At 34.8% G+C, this 20,833-nt stretch overlaps 1 protein-coding gene across 1 annotated transcript; it reads right to left on the bottom strand.

Moving 5' to 3' along the window:
• Positions 1-8,438: 8,438 nt before the first annotated feature.
• LOC146148136 (carboxypeptidase B-like) lies at positions 8,439-16,707 on the bottom strand. Its single transcript, XM_083388013.1, has 11 exons — positions 16,643-16,707; positions 16,497-16,575; positions 15,837-15,907; positions 11,047-11,197; positions 10,253-10,453; positions 9,977-10,087; positions 9,224-9,427; positions 8,955-9,044; positions 8,809-8,893; positions 8,623-8,735; positions 8,439-8,516 (listed from the first exon to the last, which is right to left on the bottom strand). The coding sequence occupies exons 1-11, from the start codon at positions 16,705-16,707 to the stop codon at positions 8,439-8,441; spliced, it is 1,248 nt and encodes a 415-aa protein (XP_083244139.1).
• Positions 16,708-20,833: the final 4,126 nt, after the last annotated feature.

Here is a 20,833-nt window from a genome sequence, read left to right as displayed (position 1 = left end):
TATAAAAAAACAATACTTATTATTCCGAAACCCGAGTTATATGCGAATGTCTGCCGGTCCGACACCGGTCGATGCGACTACTGTGGTCATATAAGTAATTTTATGTAAAAGGGCCAAAAATGTTTTAATGATTAAGCCGATTATCGTTAAGCAATTCAGTACCGGTAACACTTATATGTTCATGGATAGAAACTGTTGGATTGCGCCCATATTTACCGTTTCATATCATTTAACACTTTTTCCATGAAAAATATCAAAATTGTCCTAATTTTTAGTCCTAATTGGGTTAAAAAGTTATTTACCCCATCAAACATTTTACGTAAAAAATTTGTGTTTTTACGGTTGTGTTTTTTCTGTGTAATTTATGTTGTGGTTCAAAGTTTATCTCTAGTTTCGCCTTGGGTCCCAAGATATGTAAATATTTGGTTAGCACAGTGGTTCTTAACCTTTTTTAAGCCGCGCCCCCCTTTGGTAATTTTCGTATGCCCTGCGCCCCCCTGCGAAAAGTAATTCGGCATTTTTCAATTAAATATCTCTGTAACAACATGAAATAGTGGAGGTTATTGTGGGCCGCGCGAAGCGCGAAAAAATTTAGTTTTATTTCGTTGAATTGGCTAAACTGTATAGGTAATTCAGGAGGCTTTTCGCATTGGGCACACAACAAATTGCTCGTGCTCGACACAAGCTGATTTTGAAAAATGTGTAGGAGTTGGGCATGGACTCAATAGATGTAAGGGTGTGATGTCAAGCGCAAAATTTAAACATTGCGTTATCGTGTTTCAAAAGATGTGACGACACACAATACTACGGCAATATTGCAAAAACATTATAGATTCGCGCAAAAAAGTTTAGAGTGCCTCTGTTGCTAGCCTGTTATATATAAAATGTGGATAAAAAATAGTTCGAAGTGGATATACGTTTTATCGTTTATATATAAGTTAGCAAAACTGTAATTTTAATAGGGCCGTTATACCTTTGATGTCATGTTTATTACTAATAGAAAGCAAACATACAATGGCAGTCCAAAAGACTTTGTGGTAAAAAAAGGGTTGACAAAAGAATAAAATAGAGGAATCGCGCGTAGCGCGAAATTTTTTTCAGTTTAAATGTTAAAGTTGACAAAAAACAGAGTTTGTTCAAACGTAGGTGTGTTGCCCAACGCAAACGAAACCATTAAAGTCACTGCAACAATTTTAATCTTTCATTTTTAACTTACCGCCCTTTTTTGCAAAACTTGCCAAACCTCTGTACCTTATATAACACGTTAGTTGCTCGGCTAACAGCACAAATAAAAGAATCCAATATTCTACTTTAAACATCCCTTCTGATGAGCCCAAAAACGTGTCAGAAAAAAGTGCTAGAAAACATTACAAGAAAGGTTATCATTCATGGAGTTATGCCCGTGGCCCCCAGGGGGGTCGAGGCTGTAAATGCAGTGAAATGTTAATGCTGTCGCTAACACGGTAAGATAAGTTGCCTTTTTATTACTTCTTTTTTTACCACATAAGTGACTTAGTTAAACTTGTTTCGTGATTTATATTTATTGATGACCAAACCCTTGGTACTGTTTCGTTGTTTTCCTGCCACGTTTTTGGTGAGTTGAATTGTGTATTGTAACGTCATAGTGTTGCGTTATGCTAACTACAATTAAAATTTCACACCTTGTTGTGCTGCCTCTGTTGGCTGAACTGTACGGTCGCGGTTTTAAAACTGTTGGCGATTGCTTCACTTAAATAAAGTAATTTTTTGGTTTTCATATTTTCCGTGGAGACATCGACCGATCGGTGTTATAACTTAAATACAGAGGCAGCGTGTGGGTGTGACGCAGCTAGGATCCGAGCCAACACCGTGACGGCCAGTTGATATGATAACAATTGTTACTTCCACGCGGGTTAGGATATGTGGTTACACTGGTTTTAACCACTGATCTCTATAAAACCTGGATAGCGCAACTAGTGGCACACGTGAGCGGTTTTTGAAGCCAATTAGAAGGCTGAAACGCCATCTTGTAAAGGTCCTAAAATGCGCAAAATTTGCATTACGCCTTATGGAGAAGGGTGTTAGTGACAGCGTTTTCTGACTATTTAGGAATGCTTGTGACTTAAAATTAGTGGTTTCTAAGGCCGCAAGCCATACTTCAATTATTTAAAGGAGAAAAAATAAATAAAACTGCATAATTAACGCAAAAATCTGCTTTTTAAAGACGACTAAACCAGTGTATTTTTCCCATTTATTTTTAGACTACTTATAACTTAAAGTTGGTGGTTTCTAAAGCGACAAGCCAATATCTGACTATTCAGAAATAAAAAAACGTTAAAAGCACCTATTTTTTGTGTTTTTTTACGAGACTAAACCAGTATGACAGTTTTACACTCAACTATACTTATCTTTTATTAAATCTTTTGTTCAATTCTTTCTGCTTGTTGGTTACTTTTGAGTTAAAACTATAATAGTACTAAAATAATGCTCTGCATTTTTGTTATGTAAAGGCTTCTATTTAAGTTTTATTTTATTTTGTAGACAAACATGGAACAAAACTCGTGTTCGGCTAGGATATCCTTAACCAGGTTATAATTTAAAAAACCCAAGGATGCATTTTATTGGATGTCCTGAAGGTTAGCCATATTTTTGCATATACTTCTATAGACTGACACAGTCGGTTTTAAAAGTAACTTGGTTGCTTGCAGCAAAGAAAAAAACGCAATAATTGAAAAATATTTAACAACAGTAGCAATAAACAAATAGTACAAATTTAAAACAACAAGTGAACATGTGATTAATAAAACTTATTGATTGTTAAATAAAACTAGTTTGCTAAGCTTTTTTCTTATTTTTTCTCCCACTATTTTTTCAGAGGTTTTCTTTCCAAGATGGTACAGCCTTATCTTACTGTAGCACTTCGATACAACTTTGATCAGTTGAAAGACATGATTATCCATCACTGTACTGTCAAACATGTGACTATCTAAATCAGGAAATAATTGGGATGCATTAATACTGTGTAATACTGATGTTGCAATGACATCTGGAATTCCTGTATTAATCGGTAATTTTCCACCAGAACATGCCAACAATCTTAAGAAGCATTTTTCGGTGTCAGAGCACACTCTAATTACACTTTCTGATGGTTTCATAAGACCTCCTCTGTCTTTGAATGTCAAAAAACTGGGTTGTGCTATCATTTTCTGGGAACCAAGTGCCAAGGAGCAGGTAAAACATGTTGTTTGTTTTTTTGCCATCTTTGCAACATACCCAGCTATGTATGTAATAGCTGCTTTTTTATATTCTGATAACATTTTTATGTTTTTACTGTCACAGTAATCATGGTCTGTTGAAATGGGCAGACGTTCAATGAGGTCATATTTTTTAATTAATGCCACATCAGTTAACTTTACCTCCGTATAATTTGTTTTACAGGTGTCGCTTATTGCATCCAGAATTGTTGTTGAATCCTGGTTGGAGCAATTACCATTTGTACCTTTAATACAGCTTCTCATCAAAAGACGCTTGAAGGCTGCTGTGAACTGTTGTGCTGTTGGGTTATTATTGCAGCCACCAGCAGTTCGGACAGCACTGAAAAACAATTCTAGGTGATCTTGGCTAAACTTGTACATTAACAAATAACTTAGTGGAGCATTGGCTCTGGATACAGGCTAAAAAACCAACAAAACCAGTTTTTCTTCTGGAAATGTGCATTGGAGTGCTGTCAGTTGTTTTTAACTGCATTATGTAAGTAAAACATTCTGAAAGAAAGGGATCCCATACAAACTTATTCGCAATCCGAAGGGCAGACTTAAAACCTTTGGCGAGGGGATTTCTTGAATTTAAAAAGTCAAATAAACGATCAAACATTCGTAAGAACCTGACAGTTGGTGCACATCCCTTAAATTCCTTTAGTTTTAAATTCTCTGCACAATATTGGATGGCATCAGCCACACTAGAACTCAATGCCTGTGCTGCAAGGTTTACCTTCATTTTTTGCTGCTGCCATTTGATGTGTGCCAGCTTAAGCTTGTTGCCCAAACGCAAACCTTCATTTTGTTGGAGTTTTTGCAATGCAATAATGTATTGCCATTTGATTTTTCCTCCATCTCCATCTACCAAAATTCCCCAATCAGCAAAAGTATTTCGCACAAGTTTAAGCATATGGCAAACATCAAGAAGAACATAAATCCGCTCGGTTTTGTTCGAGGGATGTTCAAAGTTTGCTGTTAAGCAACCTGGTATCATAGATGCACCGAGTTCTCGTAACATAGTGAAATGACAAGAAGGACCGTCGCATGTCAGAGATACTACCTTTGCACCAGTGTATGAAACACACTGAATACATATTTTGACGATGTTTGCACGCTCTGCACCACTTAAGCCATCTACAAAAAAATATGCACATGGCACCTTCCAACCACTATTAATACATACAACCATTAAAACGAGAACATCCTTCGCATATGGTAAAAAGACTTCATCATAGAGACCATTTCCATGATCTACAAAACCACGAAACTTTTTACCATCCCAAGCAATATGTTTCCTAATAGACATCTCGTCAAGCATAAGGGAGCACATAACTTGTTTACCATTGTTGTGGGCGATTCTCACCTTTTCTTTAATTGCAATAAAAGCTGGTTTTGTAAATCCTGGATCCGCATCTATTTTGCCGTACCATTTTCGAATCTGGGCTTGGTGAGGTAATGAAAAATCGAAACTTTTACGGACAAATTCATATGCTTTAGAGGAATAAAATTGTAGAGTAAGTGCAAATGATTTTAAAGCTGCTGAATATTTAAATCCTTTGCCAGATTTTGTTTTTTTTATTCTTGTTAATAGTTCAAATGGTACCTCTGATAAAAACTGCTTTAACATGTCTTCACAGCGAGTTGAAATTAAATTTTTATCCTTTTAAATTCTAATAATCCCCTTTAAAGAATTGACCTTCAATTTTAATCTTCTCGCTTTTTGTCTTGCAACTTTCATTTTCTTTTTTAATCGTATAATTTTTTCATTGCTTTCTTTCAATTTGTTCTCTTCGTTTTTTGAATAAATGTTCAAGCAGTAATTATGGTCATGTGTTATGTAGTTCTTGGGAATCTTAAGTTGGTTGGTTGATCCTAGCACTTGTAGTCTGGCATTTGGTAGTTTTCTTTCTTTTGTTTGCTAAAAAAAGTTTTACACTTTATTTAAACTTCAAGTGTGTTTTAGTTTACAATGTAGTTAATGTTCAATCTTAGGGTGCTTTAGTTTTTTTTAAATAATATTTAATACATTTTGCTTAGGATACACAGTGGTGTGTCACAAATGTTTACTTTTTACATAGTATTTTTTAATGTTTAACTATAAATGTCGTTCATTGTAATACCCTAATTTGTTATATGGGTCATTCCACATTTAATTTAAAGTTTTTCAAAATTTTTGCACCCATCTATCAAAGACCTCAAAGGGAAAATAATTTTGCAACAGACTCCAGCTATAGTGGCACTTTTAATTTTTATGGCTTGTCTAACTTTGACAAACTAAATCAATGGGTTCGAAAAAATTATATTTAGAAATAGCTAGATATTTTACAGGACAATCTAGAAAGTAATTAAATTAATCAATACATTTGTACAAAATATAAATATTATTAGGCATATTGCCACATAAAGACCAGTGGTTCTCAGCCTTTTATAAGTCATGCCCCCTTTTATAAGTCAGGTCTCTGGACATACTGCAAACCAAAACAAAATGGTTTAACTAACTAAAAATTAAAATATGACATGTCTGTTGCCCCCTGAAGACTTCTTTGTGGCCCCCTGGGGCCTGAGGGACACATTTGAAAAATGCTCCTTTATTATTATGTGTATTTCATGAAACAAAACCATTTAATTGAAATTTTTTTATACCTAGTTAATAAATATTCAATATTAGTGAATATTTGAAATTTATAAATTAATAATCTGTGTTGGGTTTCCGGCTCTTTAAATTAAGCATGGAATGACTATCCAGGTAATTTTGGAGCTGATGCGAGGTTTCTAATAACTAAACTACTATAGTATAGTATAGTAATTTAGTTATTAGACATGTCTATCAGCTCTGATATTATCAGTATGGTATGTTTATATACATATATATATATAGAATGTATATATCTACCTTTTTTAAGTATTTTGGAAATTTTTTATGTCTGGTCGGAACCGCATCGCTGGCAAGTCGCACTTTATATCCAGTCCGAATTATTTTTTTCTCAGCAAAATGGTCGGAACACACCATCGAATGTTTCGTCGGCGCCCAATTGCTACGGTGAATGTTTGCCACCCAAAGATTTTTTCTTTCCTGATCTGCTGGAAATCTGTCAAGAGTACTATTACATAACTCATCTATAATAGAGAAATACTTCTAAAATTCTACGGAAGTGATTTGTAATAATTATATAGAAATTGATGTGACTTCTAAATGCTAATTACTAGTGTTAAAACCTGTCTAATACTAACAACTTTAATCTGTCCTCATAGCTTATAGGTAACTAGTAACTGAAAGTTAAGCTAAATTAAGAACTAATATTTTCAATTAGCTAAGTGAGTAGGTAAACTAATATTCAATCTGCAACTATCTAAGCTAACTGCATTTATTAAAAGTATGTATATTTACAGGGCCAACTGATTATAAGCGTTGTTGGTCAAAAACAGTATTATCAACCAGCATAGTAAAGATGTACCAAATTGAAATACATCTACAACACTGACCAAGAAAACCATTTTCAAAGATTGGCTATACTACTACAGTTATTATGAGTTTTATAACCAGTAAGACAACACTCAAACTGGATATTTCTGGCATCTATTATAATTATCATACTTATGAAAAGTTCTCGGAAATTTTCTCTTTAGGACTGTTTCTTCATCCGAGCTACCATCACTGTCACTTCTACTAGCTTTTTTGCGTTTGCGCTTTAGGCAACCAAACGCACAGCATTGCATGCCTGGCATTTTTATACTTTATTTGGATAGTTAAAGCAAAACTGGTCAACTGCAATACATATTCAAATATTATCATCAGCAGTCGATTCTCATTACCCATCTATAGTTAGGTAATACTAATTTACGGAATGATGAATGGTCGGAAATGTCGGAACGCTCAATAATTTAAGTGTTACACCGTTAAAACAATTATTAAACCAACGCACAATATTTGGGTTACAGTGGGGGTTAGCGTTTGGGTGAAGGTGGGTCAAGTGTTATTATATTTAATAATAATACTGTGAGCGTTCCGAACATTTATCTTTCCATAAATTAGTGTTACCCATCTAGTTTGAATTTGTGAAAAATAGCTACTTCAAAAGTATTTATATACATGCCACTGTCAGTGCCTCCTAAGAAAAAAATAGACAGAAAATGGCCAATCTGTTCACGTTGTGCTCAAAATTACTATTAATAAATTTCTGGCCGGTAACTGTCTATACTCCAGAGTTTTACCAGCAGCTTCTCAATCAAAAACTAAGCTGAAAGGTTGGGTGGCATTGAAGTGGGAAAAAAATCATACTGACCTAGAATTATACCACAACGATGACCCGACAAAACTTTTTAAGGAATTGCAATTACTTAAAATTTCAGAAATATATAAATTAGAATCAATTTAAAATCATTATATATAGTGAAATGGGGCACCTTGACTGGTAAACCTGTTGGTTGTATCGGTGCCTCCTGGCATAATATTCTTATTGCATTTGTTGTTGTATTAACGTTATGTGCCAAAATAATAAAATTGAATTGAACGCACATAATTTGTGTTAGGGTGTGCGTTAGCGTTTTGGGTTAGGGTGGGTCAATAATGAATATAATAATACCTGACCCACCCAAATCCAAAGGCCAACTCGCACCCTAACCCAAATATTGTGTGTTGATTTAATAATTGTGGTAGGATTCTAGACCAGCGCCGTGCCTATATATTGAGTATATATAGGCACGGGTTTCGTCGTTCTAAAAATGCCGATTTTTGCGTTAATTATACAGTATTAGGTTTTTTTCTCTTCCAAATGATTAGAGTATGGCTTGCAGCCTTAGAAACCATTAATTTTAAGTAATAAATGTTAATAAATAGTCGGAAAACGCTGTTACTAGCACCTTCCTCCATAAGCCGTAATGCAAAATTAACGCACTTTAGGACCTTTTCAAGATGGAGTTAAAGCGTTCTAATTGGCTTCAATTTTCAACCACTAGTTGCGCTATCCAGGTTTTATAGAGATCAGTGGTTTTAACTCATTTTTTTAAGAAGATTTACAGTGATAAAAATCCAGATCGGCTTTTAAAACATTCCTAGTAAAACAAAGTTTATTTATTTGTTTATACGACTTAGGACTAGGTGTTATGTCGCTGTTCTGCAAATCTGCCTTTCATATAGAAACCAACGCAAATTTATCTCTTCATATGTATATTTGCCATATGCGGTCAGCAGGAAACATACATTTATTTGCTGTAATAACTCATGATGTGCCTGGAAATCACGTCAACCGCTGGAAAAATCTCCATACAGCTGTCGAATATCTGTCAAAGAAAACAAATTGTCGCGCAACTTAAATTAATTACAAACGATTTAATTTGGCTATTAGATTTGTAATGGCTTGTTTTCATTTCACATTGTCCAGCTAACCTGGTTTTCTGGCAAAAGAAAACCGTAACGGCCTTGATCCCTCAGCTCGATTGTGTACGAGATTGGTACGCCAGCATCATAGGCAAAATCGTCTGAACCTCCTGCAGCAAGATCTATAAACATTAACTTTATATTAGCTTTCTTGCCAATGTTTACAATCAACAAAGACAAAATAGTAATAATTACAAAACACTTCGTGTCCTTCTCCAAAATCGAATATCTTCTTATTCACAGTTTGTAGTTGTGCTGTCGAAGCTTCAGCAAGATACATCTGCAATAAATTCAATGTGGTAAGGAATGAAACAAGCTTTCGACAATCGTTGGCAACTTACCAACTCGTCTTTGTTCGATGGGTCCTTGGTTTCGGTGTATGAATATGGAAAGATGTAAACTTGCCCGTAGCTGTGAAATGTTACATATGCCTGTAGGATATAAAGCTTTAGCATGTTTGTCGTAGGTGTCGGGCCTATAGAATATTATACTGAAAAACAAAGTGTCGTCTGTAGTAAACAATTATTAAATAACAAATGGTTTTAACTATTTTAGTGCATCAATGTTTTAAGTATAGAATAGATTAAAATATCAGATAAATTGTAATTACATCAATCTGATGAATATTATTTCTAATGTAGTTGCTGAGATGTTGAGAAAGTGGTTCCGATTCCACGATTGGTCCGTAGTAAGTTTCTGAGCAAGGATTTGAGCTGGCACCAGGGCCAGACCATCCAGCGTCAAAGTTTCGGTTAGGATCAACCCCAGTACAAACGGTACCGTAATTGGATCTTGTCTTTCTCCACATACGGTCCTAAACGTTAAAATTATAGGTCTTCTCGGTTCTTGTTTATAGAAAGGTTAAAAATGTACAAATGTTATGTAGTGAGATTAATAAACTTTATATTTTTGGATAAAGTACAGGCCGTTGCCTAAAAAAAAAAAAAAAATTTGAAAATTTGGGCTTTTTTTAACCTCTTTGGATTTTTCTTTTTCAAACAAAAAATCCAAATGAAATTTGGCTTTTTGTTTTATTCATAAAATACATAAATGTTATGTTTAGAAGAGATCAAACTAACACAAAAAGAAAAAAATTTGCCCAAAAAAATTACAAAAAGAGTAAAAATTGCCAAGAAAATTTTACAAAAAGCGACAAAAAATTGCCACAAAAGAGGAAATTTAATGTGCAAGCATGACCATTTATTGCATTTTTTATTAATAGAAGGAAAAACATGGCCTTGTTAGAGTTAGTAGTATAGATTTGGCTTTTATTAGGTAAGTTTGGCTTTTTTATTTTTGCCATCTGGCACCCCTGATAAAGTAACAGTTTTAGGTTACAAACTATATATCTTGAATTACTTACATTGGTATGCGAGAAAGAGTAGCCATCGACATTCAATACAGGTATCACGGCAAATGTGACTGCGTTGAGTATTTCTGTGACACCAGTATCGATTCCATAGCCTGACAGCATCTGTCAGATCGTTTTACAAAAATTAAAAAAAATGAATTTCTTATTCTAAATGCAAGCACATTTTGTTAAATAGACAACTAGAGAAGTTTTATCGCCAGAAAACAACTTTGCAATTTGTAACTTTAATTTACAATTGAAGGTAACAATCATAATGGCATTACTGACTCGGTCGACAAAGCACTGGCACACAGCAGGTGAAATCCATTCACGGGCGTGAATTCCACAATCAATCAAAAAAATTGGATTTGTGCTTGAGGTACTCAACGTGAGCATCGTGATATCTCTGCCCTCCCATGACTGACCCATAACATTCCTAGTAACAAGGTTAGGGTAATCAGCAGCGATATCGCTGGTCCACTGGTTGATCTGTAGTACAGAGTTAAACAAAATATTAAAAGTGAAAGAAAATGAATTGAGTTAGTAAATACGTCAAGAACAGGGTTAAAAGTAGTAGTACGATAAAAACGATTGCTTGGCGAATGTACCGATAGTAAAAAAGATCTTCCACGATAACTTGATATTAGATAAAAACCCAAACATGATATTATTCAGATCAGTTTGAAGTCATGTTTATCGCGTTACCGCAAACGTCATTTATATCGTTTATTTTGCCGAACCTTTCATTTTTGATGGTGCGGTGCCACATACACTGCGCCTTGGGGCTAAAACGATTTTTATTAAAATAGCATAGGACATACGAGAACAATTACAACTGAGAAAAAAATGGATTTGCATTGTTCAAATAGGCAAAAAATACAGTTTGGGGGCCATAGCCACGTGCCCCCCACAGCCTGATAAATAGTTCTAGTTTGTGGAAGCTATTGATTTTCCCAAGAAGTAGCACCAAAACATTGTCCACTAAATGCAAACTGGCCTGAAAATTATTACTGGCTATACGCTGTTTAAGAACGAATCACTAAACGTGAACTAATTACTATTAATTAGAATTATTTGATCACCTCGTCGTAGGTGTGGTATGTTTGGTAATATGATATCGGTATTTCTAACGGGTTGACTTGGACATCTATTAACTTCTGCAAGTCAAAGATTTTAATTTCGTAGTCGATGTGCAACTTCTCCAACTTCTTTTTTACGACGCGAAGAAATTTCCTATAGTAAAATCAAAAATAGGTTAATTTTTTTAGTAAACCGCACTATACGTGCACAAACTATGGTTTTACCAAACCTTTGTAGACCTGCAAAACTCTAACTGCTTGACAAGCGCCACAAAACGTGAACAAAAATCACGTACCGCATAGTGATGTTGAACTATTATAATAAGGTTATAAGGCAGGGCTGACCAACTCAAACATGCCGACTGCCAATTTTTATCTTACAACTTCTTCCCGTGCCAAGGTTTAGCAACCATTTTTTTGTAATATTAAAAGCGCTTTTTTGAAAAAAATAAAAACAGTATAGTGGTATAATATCAGAAGTACTTTATGTTGTCGGGATTGCTGGGATTGTTTTGTATGGTGAATAAATTATGACAATTGGCTGTAAACCAAATTTAGCTTTTTTGACAATTGGCTGTATTTTTGTGGGGCTTGCGTGCCATTTTATTATTAGGTCGCGTGCCACATTTGGCACGCGTGCCTCATGTTGGACACCCTTGTTATAAGGAGATATATTCGAATAGGATGTCGATGAGTAATGAAAATGGAAACAATTTTTTTCGTTTTAAGTTATTATGGTTTTGAAAATTTTAATTATAAAATGCGATTTACGAGGTGAAACGTTTGCCTATCCCTGGCATGTGTTAAAAAAATTTCTACTAAGAAAATATATTTTTTAGTTGGCAAGAATTTTTGGAAGGCTGAGTTAAATAGGTCCGGGGAAGATCGATGTTTTTTATGTGGGCTTGACGTAAAAATTTCAAAGATGACGTCACAAAGCGTGATATCATGAAACAAATATTATCAGGAAACTTTCTTTTCCCGGTTAAAGTCGGAAATGTGCAACTGCAATAAAGTTTAAATGGGAACACACAATTGGCCGTTTAGGTGTCGACATTGGTGCGCTTGATCGGCGCTATTTGGGCGCCGCTGTTTTGGCACCTGGTTGTTAATCCTGTTTGCGGTTATGGGTGGGTAATGGGGGGAGATCGAAAATGGGTTAGGGTTGAAATTATTTTGGGAGTTAGTAATGTACTTAGGGGTGGGGTTCGGGGTTAGATGAAGTGTTGTATATAAGCCTGATTTTGGCCATTCAGGTAAAACAATACGCATTATCAATGTCATAATCGTAAATGTTGTAATAGTCAAGTGTTTTTCATACTTTTTTAAACAACTGTTCACTTTATGCATTTATAAAGCATAGAAACACAAAACAATTTATTCACTGTAAGTTTGTCTTAGTGCTACGAATATTAGGAATTAGTGCTATATTTTGGTCTTATTCCGAACTGTAATTTTGATGTTTTTCATTTCGGTCTTATGGGTAACTAAAAAGTCTAATTTAGACAGATAGAATACGTGGTGCCTTTAGCTCACAATCAAGGATCGCAAACCACTCGCTTATTTGTACTGATCAAGATGATTTTGCCATTTTGTCAACATTTTGTTGAGTTGTTGTCTTAAATTTAGCTACAAGCAACAATAAAACTATACCGAAAATTATCAAAACTGTTGTGGCCAGAAATGTAAAGATTTTTTAGTTTGCATTTAACTAAGATGTAAGTGCGCAAAAAGAAAATTTTACTGCGCAAATTGTCTGATATGGCTACGCAACTGCGCAACTTAGTCGTAAACACTGGCTATCATATATTACTAAACTATTATACGGTTACAATCATCTCACCTCAAAGTAAGAGGTTATAACCGGACTCCAGCCATAAGACCGAGATAAGAACAACGCCAACGTCATAATAAAACACAATTCGGAATAAGGCCAAAATAGGACTAAAACCTAATGATATTGCTACCGTCTAAATCGGAATAAGTCATAAATCCGTCGGAATAAGACCTAAATGGTCAGAATCAGGCCTAAACAACACTTTAACTAACCCCAAACCCAACCCCTTAGTACATCACTAACTCCCCTAATAATTTCAACACTAACCCATTTTCTAACCCCACCCATTACCCACCAATAACCCCAAACAGGAACGAAAATCCGTTGCCAAAACACCGACGCCCTGACGGCGCCGGTCAGACTATGGCGTCCAAACCTTGGCACCAAAACGTCCGATGCCAGACAGATGGCCCCCGAACGTCCCATACCCTTTACCCACAGGCTCTGGCGTTATTATGGCCATTTAGGTCTTCTTCTGATGAATTTAGGACTTATTCCGATGAATTTAGGTTTTATTGTGATGAATTTAGAACTAATTCCGACGAATTTAGGCTTTATTCCGATGAATTTAGGCCTTATTCCGATGAATTTAGGACTAATTCCGTCGAATTTAGGCCTTATTCTGATGAATTTAGACCTTACTCTGACAGATTTAGGTCTTATTCAGACGATTTTGATCTTATGCTGTACGGGATATTACTGCGTATTTGGCTGTATTATGTTGTTGGTCTTAATACTATGGTTTTATAGATTATTCTGCTTTAGGTATTTTTGCTTTTTAGGTCTTTTTGTGTGTTCCCGTTATAACCATGAGGACAAACTGTGACGTTGTCCATTTAATTGTTTTACCCTTCGACAGCGTTCCGCTCAAGTGCATAATTGTAAAATAACAACAACTGGCCTTGACTAGCATACTGGCGAGCTAAAATTTTACTGCAACTTTCTTATATATATTAAGGTGCAATATTTCTAACAAGTTAAATGTTATGCTGGAGGGTAAGCACAATAAAAAAATGTCTGTAAGGCCTAAAATATCAGCTGACCATAAGTACTATACAATATGGTAAAACCACTCGTCGGCGCACCAACGTCGTCCGGTTAATGACTACGGCAGCGTAAAACGAGTTGCGGCAGAGTAAACCATGCAGTGGTTCCCAACCGGGGTGCTGCGATATATGTGGGAATCGTTAGGAGTTAACAATCATTTTGTTATTCCTGGTAAACCTTTTGATACATATTATGTGGATCATCACTGGACTTTAGACACAACGCGACAGAACATGTCTGACTGGTGACAATTGTCGCATCATTCCTGAAAACAAATCTGTCCAAAAGCGCGCGAAATCTGAACTAGTCAAAGCTAGGCTAAACACTTCAGCCGTGATTAGGTGGAAGCAAACGAAATATTAATTTTGGCAGTAATATTAATTTGGAAACTTCACAAACAGTTTATCGACAAAAGTGCTGGTTAGGCTACACCCTTTTTGTGAAAAAAGATATAAATAGAATAGGGTTCATTCCATATAGTTTTTTAAAGCACGCAGTGGTTCTCAAATAAGGGGAAACGTTAGAAAGTTTCCACAGGTTCGGTTCGCTGAATATTTTACTTGCATTGACTGATAAACTAAATTAACCTAGGGTTCATCAAATGACAGCCTCAACTGGAGTTGAAATTTGGTCAGATGCAATTCAACAATAAATATTGAGGCAAAGTAAACTGAAGGACAATTTCATCACGCTTGCTTTAATAAGAATTTTGTTTAATCTTCTTTTGTTTTTCTTTATTTCACGATAATCACGGTAAAAGAAATCGACATAAACTTTTATATTCGGCCCACCATCGTCAAAACCTACAGTTATCCCTTTATATAAAGCAGGATGGGATTCGGCCCGTTAAAGTAGTTCATCCGGCCCCCCGCATATTTGACAAAATGGACATGAGTCCATTTCACATACTTTTTGACAATTTTAACTACGTTAGTGCGAAACATTTTTCTGCTACGCGCGAATGATCTTCATACATCCGGTTGGTTTACGTTTTGTAATGTCTTTTCAAAAGATTAGTGCTTCTTTACCGTTGCGACGTGGAAAGCTGACAAGTACGTCACGGACAAACGGTAAACGTATTTAAATTTGTTTGAACTTTTTTTTATTACTTTCGGCAGTGTAATAAAAACTTGAAAAAAATTTAAAAGCCCAGACTTAAAAATTTAGCAAATATTGAATTAGATTAACCAATAAAGTTATCGCGTTTCTTCAAAATAGTTTCATTACACTTTTCATTAGTAGTATGGATGACGACGTGTGGACTCGAATTATACACCAAACAAACGCATTTTTTTCACACTTTACTGCCTTCTTAAATGTAATTAAACCCGTCTTCTATTGCAAAAAAACGATACCCGTCTGATTTACAGTTGTTCTAACATTTTAATAACACAATTCTTAGTCAATTTATTGTGCGGCCCGCAGAGACCTTTCTAGTTTGGTTTAGGCCCGCGACCACAAAAAGGTTGCCGACCCCTGATATAAAACAATTGTGACTTCTGTGTCAGTCGAAGCACATCTTTCTCTTGTTTTTCTCAAAGTTTGATAGTCAATAGGCTACTACTTTAGGTAGCTTGTGTAAAGTAAGCCTATGTTGTTGGTATACATTTGTTTGACTTCTGGTTTTAATGTTAGGGTAAAATTAGTTTTATCTATTTTCTTGTTTAACGAATTAAATGGTTCTCCAGTAATTTTGTATGCTATTAAAAGTTGGGGTTATCTTAACAAGTACCGGATTAGTTTTAAATAAACATTACAAAAAATTATTTCTGTGTTAAGAACAATTCACTTGGATTTTGATTTTTAAGTGTGGGTTTACAGTTTTTAGGATACAACTAGCCAATAGTTTGTTTTACAATTGTCTAGAAAACTTAGCTTATTTTTAAACTTGGCTTAATATTTTACTCACATGGGAAAACGTATATCCACCGGGTGTCCAACTCGCGCCTGATCGGCGCTTTCCGGCGACCAAAAATCAGCCTGTTCGGTGATTAAATCAATATGTTAGACTATTTAATTAAATAATTGTTTAATTTTTGTGTAGGGTATTAAATGTATATCTAGTATTCACACCAGAAAAACGAAAGTCTTTGTATTAAAAAAGGTATTCAATATTTTAGGTAATATTTATCTAGGGGAACTGGACAACTATAGATAATCAAAAAGTTGTCTAATTGAAAGAAATGGCGCAAATGCGCCAACTTATAATCCTAATCTAACTTGAGAATGACGGTCTAATTCAAGTAAAATTAAAAATGTTTATCAAATGGCATTTTTAGTCGAACTTAAAATTTGATTTCGGAACGACTTTTATAGGTGATTTTACTGTCTGAAAAGTATAGATAGGCTATTCTAAAATGTACCAATATTACCACAGCAAAATAATCTAAATTTAAAAAACTGTGAATACATCCAATCAATAAATCCATAAGAATCTAATACATCTAATCTAAATTAAAAAAATCGACTATAAATCTAGTTTTCCAATGAATCCACTTTTTTTCTGGTACGGCTTTTAGCATAATGCTTCCGGCAATTTAAGCATCAAACCCAACTACAGTATTGTTACCAAGCCATCGATAGATCCGAACTCCTTAATTAGACGAAGATGTGCGGGAGCACGTGGGTGAAGAGTCAGTACTTGGTCTCTTAATAAGAAATATACAGTTATTTTACTCAGTATATTGCTAAAGTTGTTTATATATTGCAACTTACCCTTCAAATCGTTTTTTCGCAGCCGAGACCACGCAAACGCAGACGAATAAAATTAAAAGCTTCATGATCGCTCTCCTGTTGAGTTATTCTGTAAAAGCGAATCGTTGGTAATAAATGGCTTCTTTTATACTGTCGGTGCGCAACTTCTCTTGAACCACAAACTCAAAATAGTTTAAAACGTTATTTACCAGAAAGAAAACTATTTTTGTGGTCAATGTTTGACATATAAATACAAACCTAAAAGGTGACCCGGAGTGCGACGACTGCTGGAGCCATTCCCACACTGTTATTACATCTGCTAATTCTCACCCACGCACGATAAATATTGATAACGTAAAAAGACAACCTCGTTATAGAATTTGTGATGTCAATTTGTTGTTTTGAAGTTTTGGCAACAAAGTTAATAACCGGCATTTGGGCGAATTATTTGTCATCGAAGGCTATGAATTAGTTTTACAGGCGCATTCAACTAATTGAATTAAAAATGAAAAAATCATTTTTGTCTACATGTTCTCATTTAAAAAATCGGTATACCCGAAAATTATTTACAAAAAGTTAGACAAAACATTTTAGTGCGTGATAAGCCATAATTTGTTTATAAAAAACATTCGGACCACAAAAATAAAAGTTTTTGAACTGTAGAGCATTTTTTATTATTGTCTATTATGCTCAGCTCTCATGATTGTAAAATAAATTAAAAAAAATGTAGGCTGTATTGTAGTAGCCAAGATAACTAACTAAGCAACTAATAGTCAGACCTTTCTGTAAACAAAAATATAGACACAAAACAATTATTTGCCAAGACAGTCACTTTTTATCACGCACTTGTCCTGTTAATTCAAAAATATTTATTTTTGCTTACCACAGCAAATTCGTTGTAAGATTCTGTGAAATTGTTCTAAACAGGTTAGTTTTAAACTTACGTAAGTGTAAAGATGGAGTTAAAGTTTTTTTTAATGTTTTTGGTACAAATTGATCATTTTAAAACAACGTATTCTTCTAGACCCATCTGGCGTATCACACTGTCCCATCATATGAAACTCTGTTTTTTTAAGATGGGACACAGCAACGTTTTTTCTAGGATGATTTAATAAAAAAGTTGAAAAGCTAGAGGCGACGTTGTAAGTGTTTTTTAACCGTTAAGGGCAGATGTATCAAGTAGGCATGATATTATTCAAAATTATTGTTATAACTGAGGGCTACAATCATTTAAAAAACGTGTCTCATCACGGGCAACAAAATTCTTGAAAATAAAAATTGCTTAACGGTGATCGGGTTGCAGCAGCGCTCACTTACCTTCCTCAAAAAGATTTCTCCCAGCACCCGCCGAATAATATCCATTTAAATTTTTTTACTCACCACAGACAAAAAAAAGCAACTATCCCCAGCAACCTCACCCCTAGAGAAATATTTTTTAACGCCAGCTGGAAAAATAATTAATTTATGTTAAAAAAATTTACTTGAAGCCTCACCAACCAAAAATGAAAAGTAAGAAGTATTACTTATCTTTGAGAAAGAATTGCTAAATGGCTAACTCAAGAGTTTATACATTATACATTTTTTTTTGTAAATCTCAAATTGAAAAATCCGAGAGAAATTGGTTAACCGGGCGGGACACCGGGACAAGGCCGTAAAACCGGGACTGTCCCGGCTAAACCAGGACGGATGGCAAGCCTAGGTTAAGGGCTTATTCAATGAAATTTTAAGATTGCAAACATTTTAGCTTTTTGTGTTACATTTTTAATTAAAATCTTTATACCACTCATAATAATTATCATTCTACAATTTTTTCATGGTTCGATGTAAATACATGCTAACATACACACCTAATACGAATGTGCGCACTATTCGAACATTAAACATGCCAAATGTCCACATCTAAACGAGGCACTATTAAAATACCAAAAAAATGTGTGGTTATTACTCTTTTAAAAAATAAACTCTAGATCGCCTAATGTTAGCAATCGATAAAATGCAATACTAAGTCCACTACTTTTCCAACGCGGCGTTGCTTATGTTTGTTATCAAACCTGTTAACTGCCCCTTTACCCACTTCCATCAAGCCCAACTTTCCCAACGAGCATATTTTTATCCCCGTAACCAGAAACCCATCTTAGAGCACTAATCGATCACCGCCCGTTACAAGAAGTTAAAAAGCTAGCTGAAAAAATCTCAACAATCTATTAGCAGCAATTGACGTATTTTCTAAGTTGGAACTCATCTATAAGCATAAAATATAACAAATTAGCATTAAATATAATAAATTTAAATTAAGTTGAAATCGGGATTATATTTTTGTAAGTTAGGTCGTATAATCGAGAAAGATGCCTAGTCTGCCAGCGTTGGGCTGATGACGCTAAAATAAACATTTAAAAGACAAAAATACCAAAAATACGTACGACATCCTGTACTTGTCTTAGATAACGCTGTGATGCAACGAATGGCACGATGCGTACAACGTTAATTCACCTGCTGCTTCCCACCCACGCATAATAAATATTAGCAACGTATAAGCGTCAATTTATGATAACACTGTGCCGTTTAAACATTAAAGTTTACGAAAGCCTTGGGTTGTTAAATGAATAAAGTTTGTTTCACCTGTACTGTCACACCAACCTTTAGTTTAACATGTTTAGGGCAACGCGTCATCGTACAGTCGATCGATATGTGTACTTTGTTGCTAAATTTATAACGAATTTATAGCGTTTTTTGTTGACTAATGAACAAGGAGGTCTTTGTGTGGACTGAAAGCGGACGTCATTTAGTGTTTGGTGTATTTTGATATTTAAAAATTATTTTGTGTCGCCTGTCTGATAAAACTGAAACGGATGTAAGTGTCTTTACAACACTCTTAAAGTGTATGATAAACATAATGGCATAATTATATAATATTATCTTGTTGGCTAGCTGAAAAGGGTGGCATGTAAAAATTATATCTATGTGGATTACCGATGCGAACAGTTGTACAAGGTGTAACAAAATTGTGCAAAACCTTTTGAAGTCTTTGCTCCCGTTTCTTTCTTGCGTTAAAACAATGTTTGTCGTTCCTCCCCCCCAAAAGAAGATTCATATATTAAAACGTAAACGTTACTTTTCACGTTTTCAGCTGTGCAAGTTTAATTGTAGACGCGAGTATAAGCAATGTTTGAAGAGTGGTATGCTGGATGGGATAACGAAACAGCAAGCGTTTAAAAAAAGCATAAGCATATTGACACTGACGAAGATCAATTGAACTACAACAGGCGAATAATAATGCTGATTGTAAAAGGACGAAACAAAACACAAATAAAAAGTTAAAACGTGAATTACAATAATTGAACTTGAGAGAAGGGGGTTGACAACCTGTGGCCCATGCGCCAATGTTGGTAGATTGTATAATTAAAAGTTGGGCACTACACGTCATAGATAATGCCACAAAAAGCATGTCTCCTCGTAAAAATAATAATAATACCCGTTTATCTAACAAAGTACGGTTTGAGTGGATTTTTGAATAACGTAGTTTTACTGAGGATTATTCTAACAACAATAATTGCTAGTGTGCCTATCTGAAAAATTTAAGTTGTCGCTTGAAAACAAAAGTTGGTCACCCCTATATTAAAGTAACTGAACCATTTCCAAATTAAAAACGGATGGCAAACACGAACGAATATCAAAGTAAAGCAAATTTGCATATTGAAGTATGTACTTAAAACTGAAAGCTACTGCAAAGACAACTTAAGTTTATTTATGGTATCGTGTAATTAAGATACATATTTATTTGGGAGGTAGGGTGATAAAGCTTAACAATTATCGAAACTGTTTGTAATGGTAAAGGAAATTGGTTAATTGACATTTAATGAAACAGGCTACATCTATTGATGGTATGTAGGGATGTCCGAAAATATTGGATCGGAGCAGATTCCCGATCCATAATATCCGATACTAGGGTGAAATCGGTAACGATACGAGACCCAATTGATATATGATTTCAAGTCATAATTTGTGATCTAACGCAATAATTTCTTCCTTGAAAGGTAAATTTATTAACAAAACTGGAGTTAACTTAACAACTAAAAACTGGGGCTTAATAACCTGGAAAACTATACTGTTGAAATTTCAATTTTATCTGGTTTGCTTGAGCGTAGTAATGACATCATTTGGTATCGTATCGGTCACAGTACCTTTTTACAAAAGGTTCGGTAACGGTTTTTG

The sequence above is a fragment of the Ascidiella aspersa genome, chromosome 4 (genome assembly GCF_963924565.1).
Source record: "Ascidiella aspersa chromosome 4, kaAscAspe10.2, whole genome shotgun sequence".
NCBI classification, from domain to species: Eukaryota; Metazoa; Chordata; class Ascidiacea; order Phlebobranchia; family Ascidiidae; genus Ascidiella; species Ascidiella aspersa.
The sequence above is the reverse complement of the archived record's forward strand: the minus strand, read 5'-3'. Positions and strand labels throughout refer to the sequence as shown.

Coding starts and splice junctions, on each gene's coding strand:
- LOC146148136 (XM_083388013.1), bottom strand. CDS start 16,707: ATGAAGCTTTTAATTTTATTCGTCTGCGTTTGCGTGGTCTCGGCTGCG. Junction 10,454..11,046: donor CATACCACACCTACGACGAG/GTGATCAAATAA, acceptor TCTGTACTACAG/ATCAACCAGTGGACCAGCGA. Junction 9,428..9,976: donor ACTCTTTCTCGCATACCAAT/GTAAGTAATTCA, acceptor TTTAACGTTTAG/GACCGTATGTGGAGAAAGAC.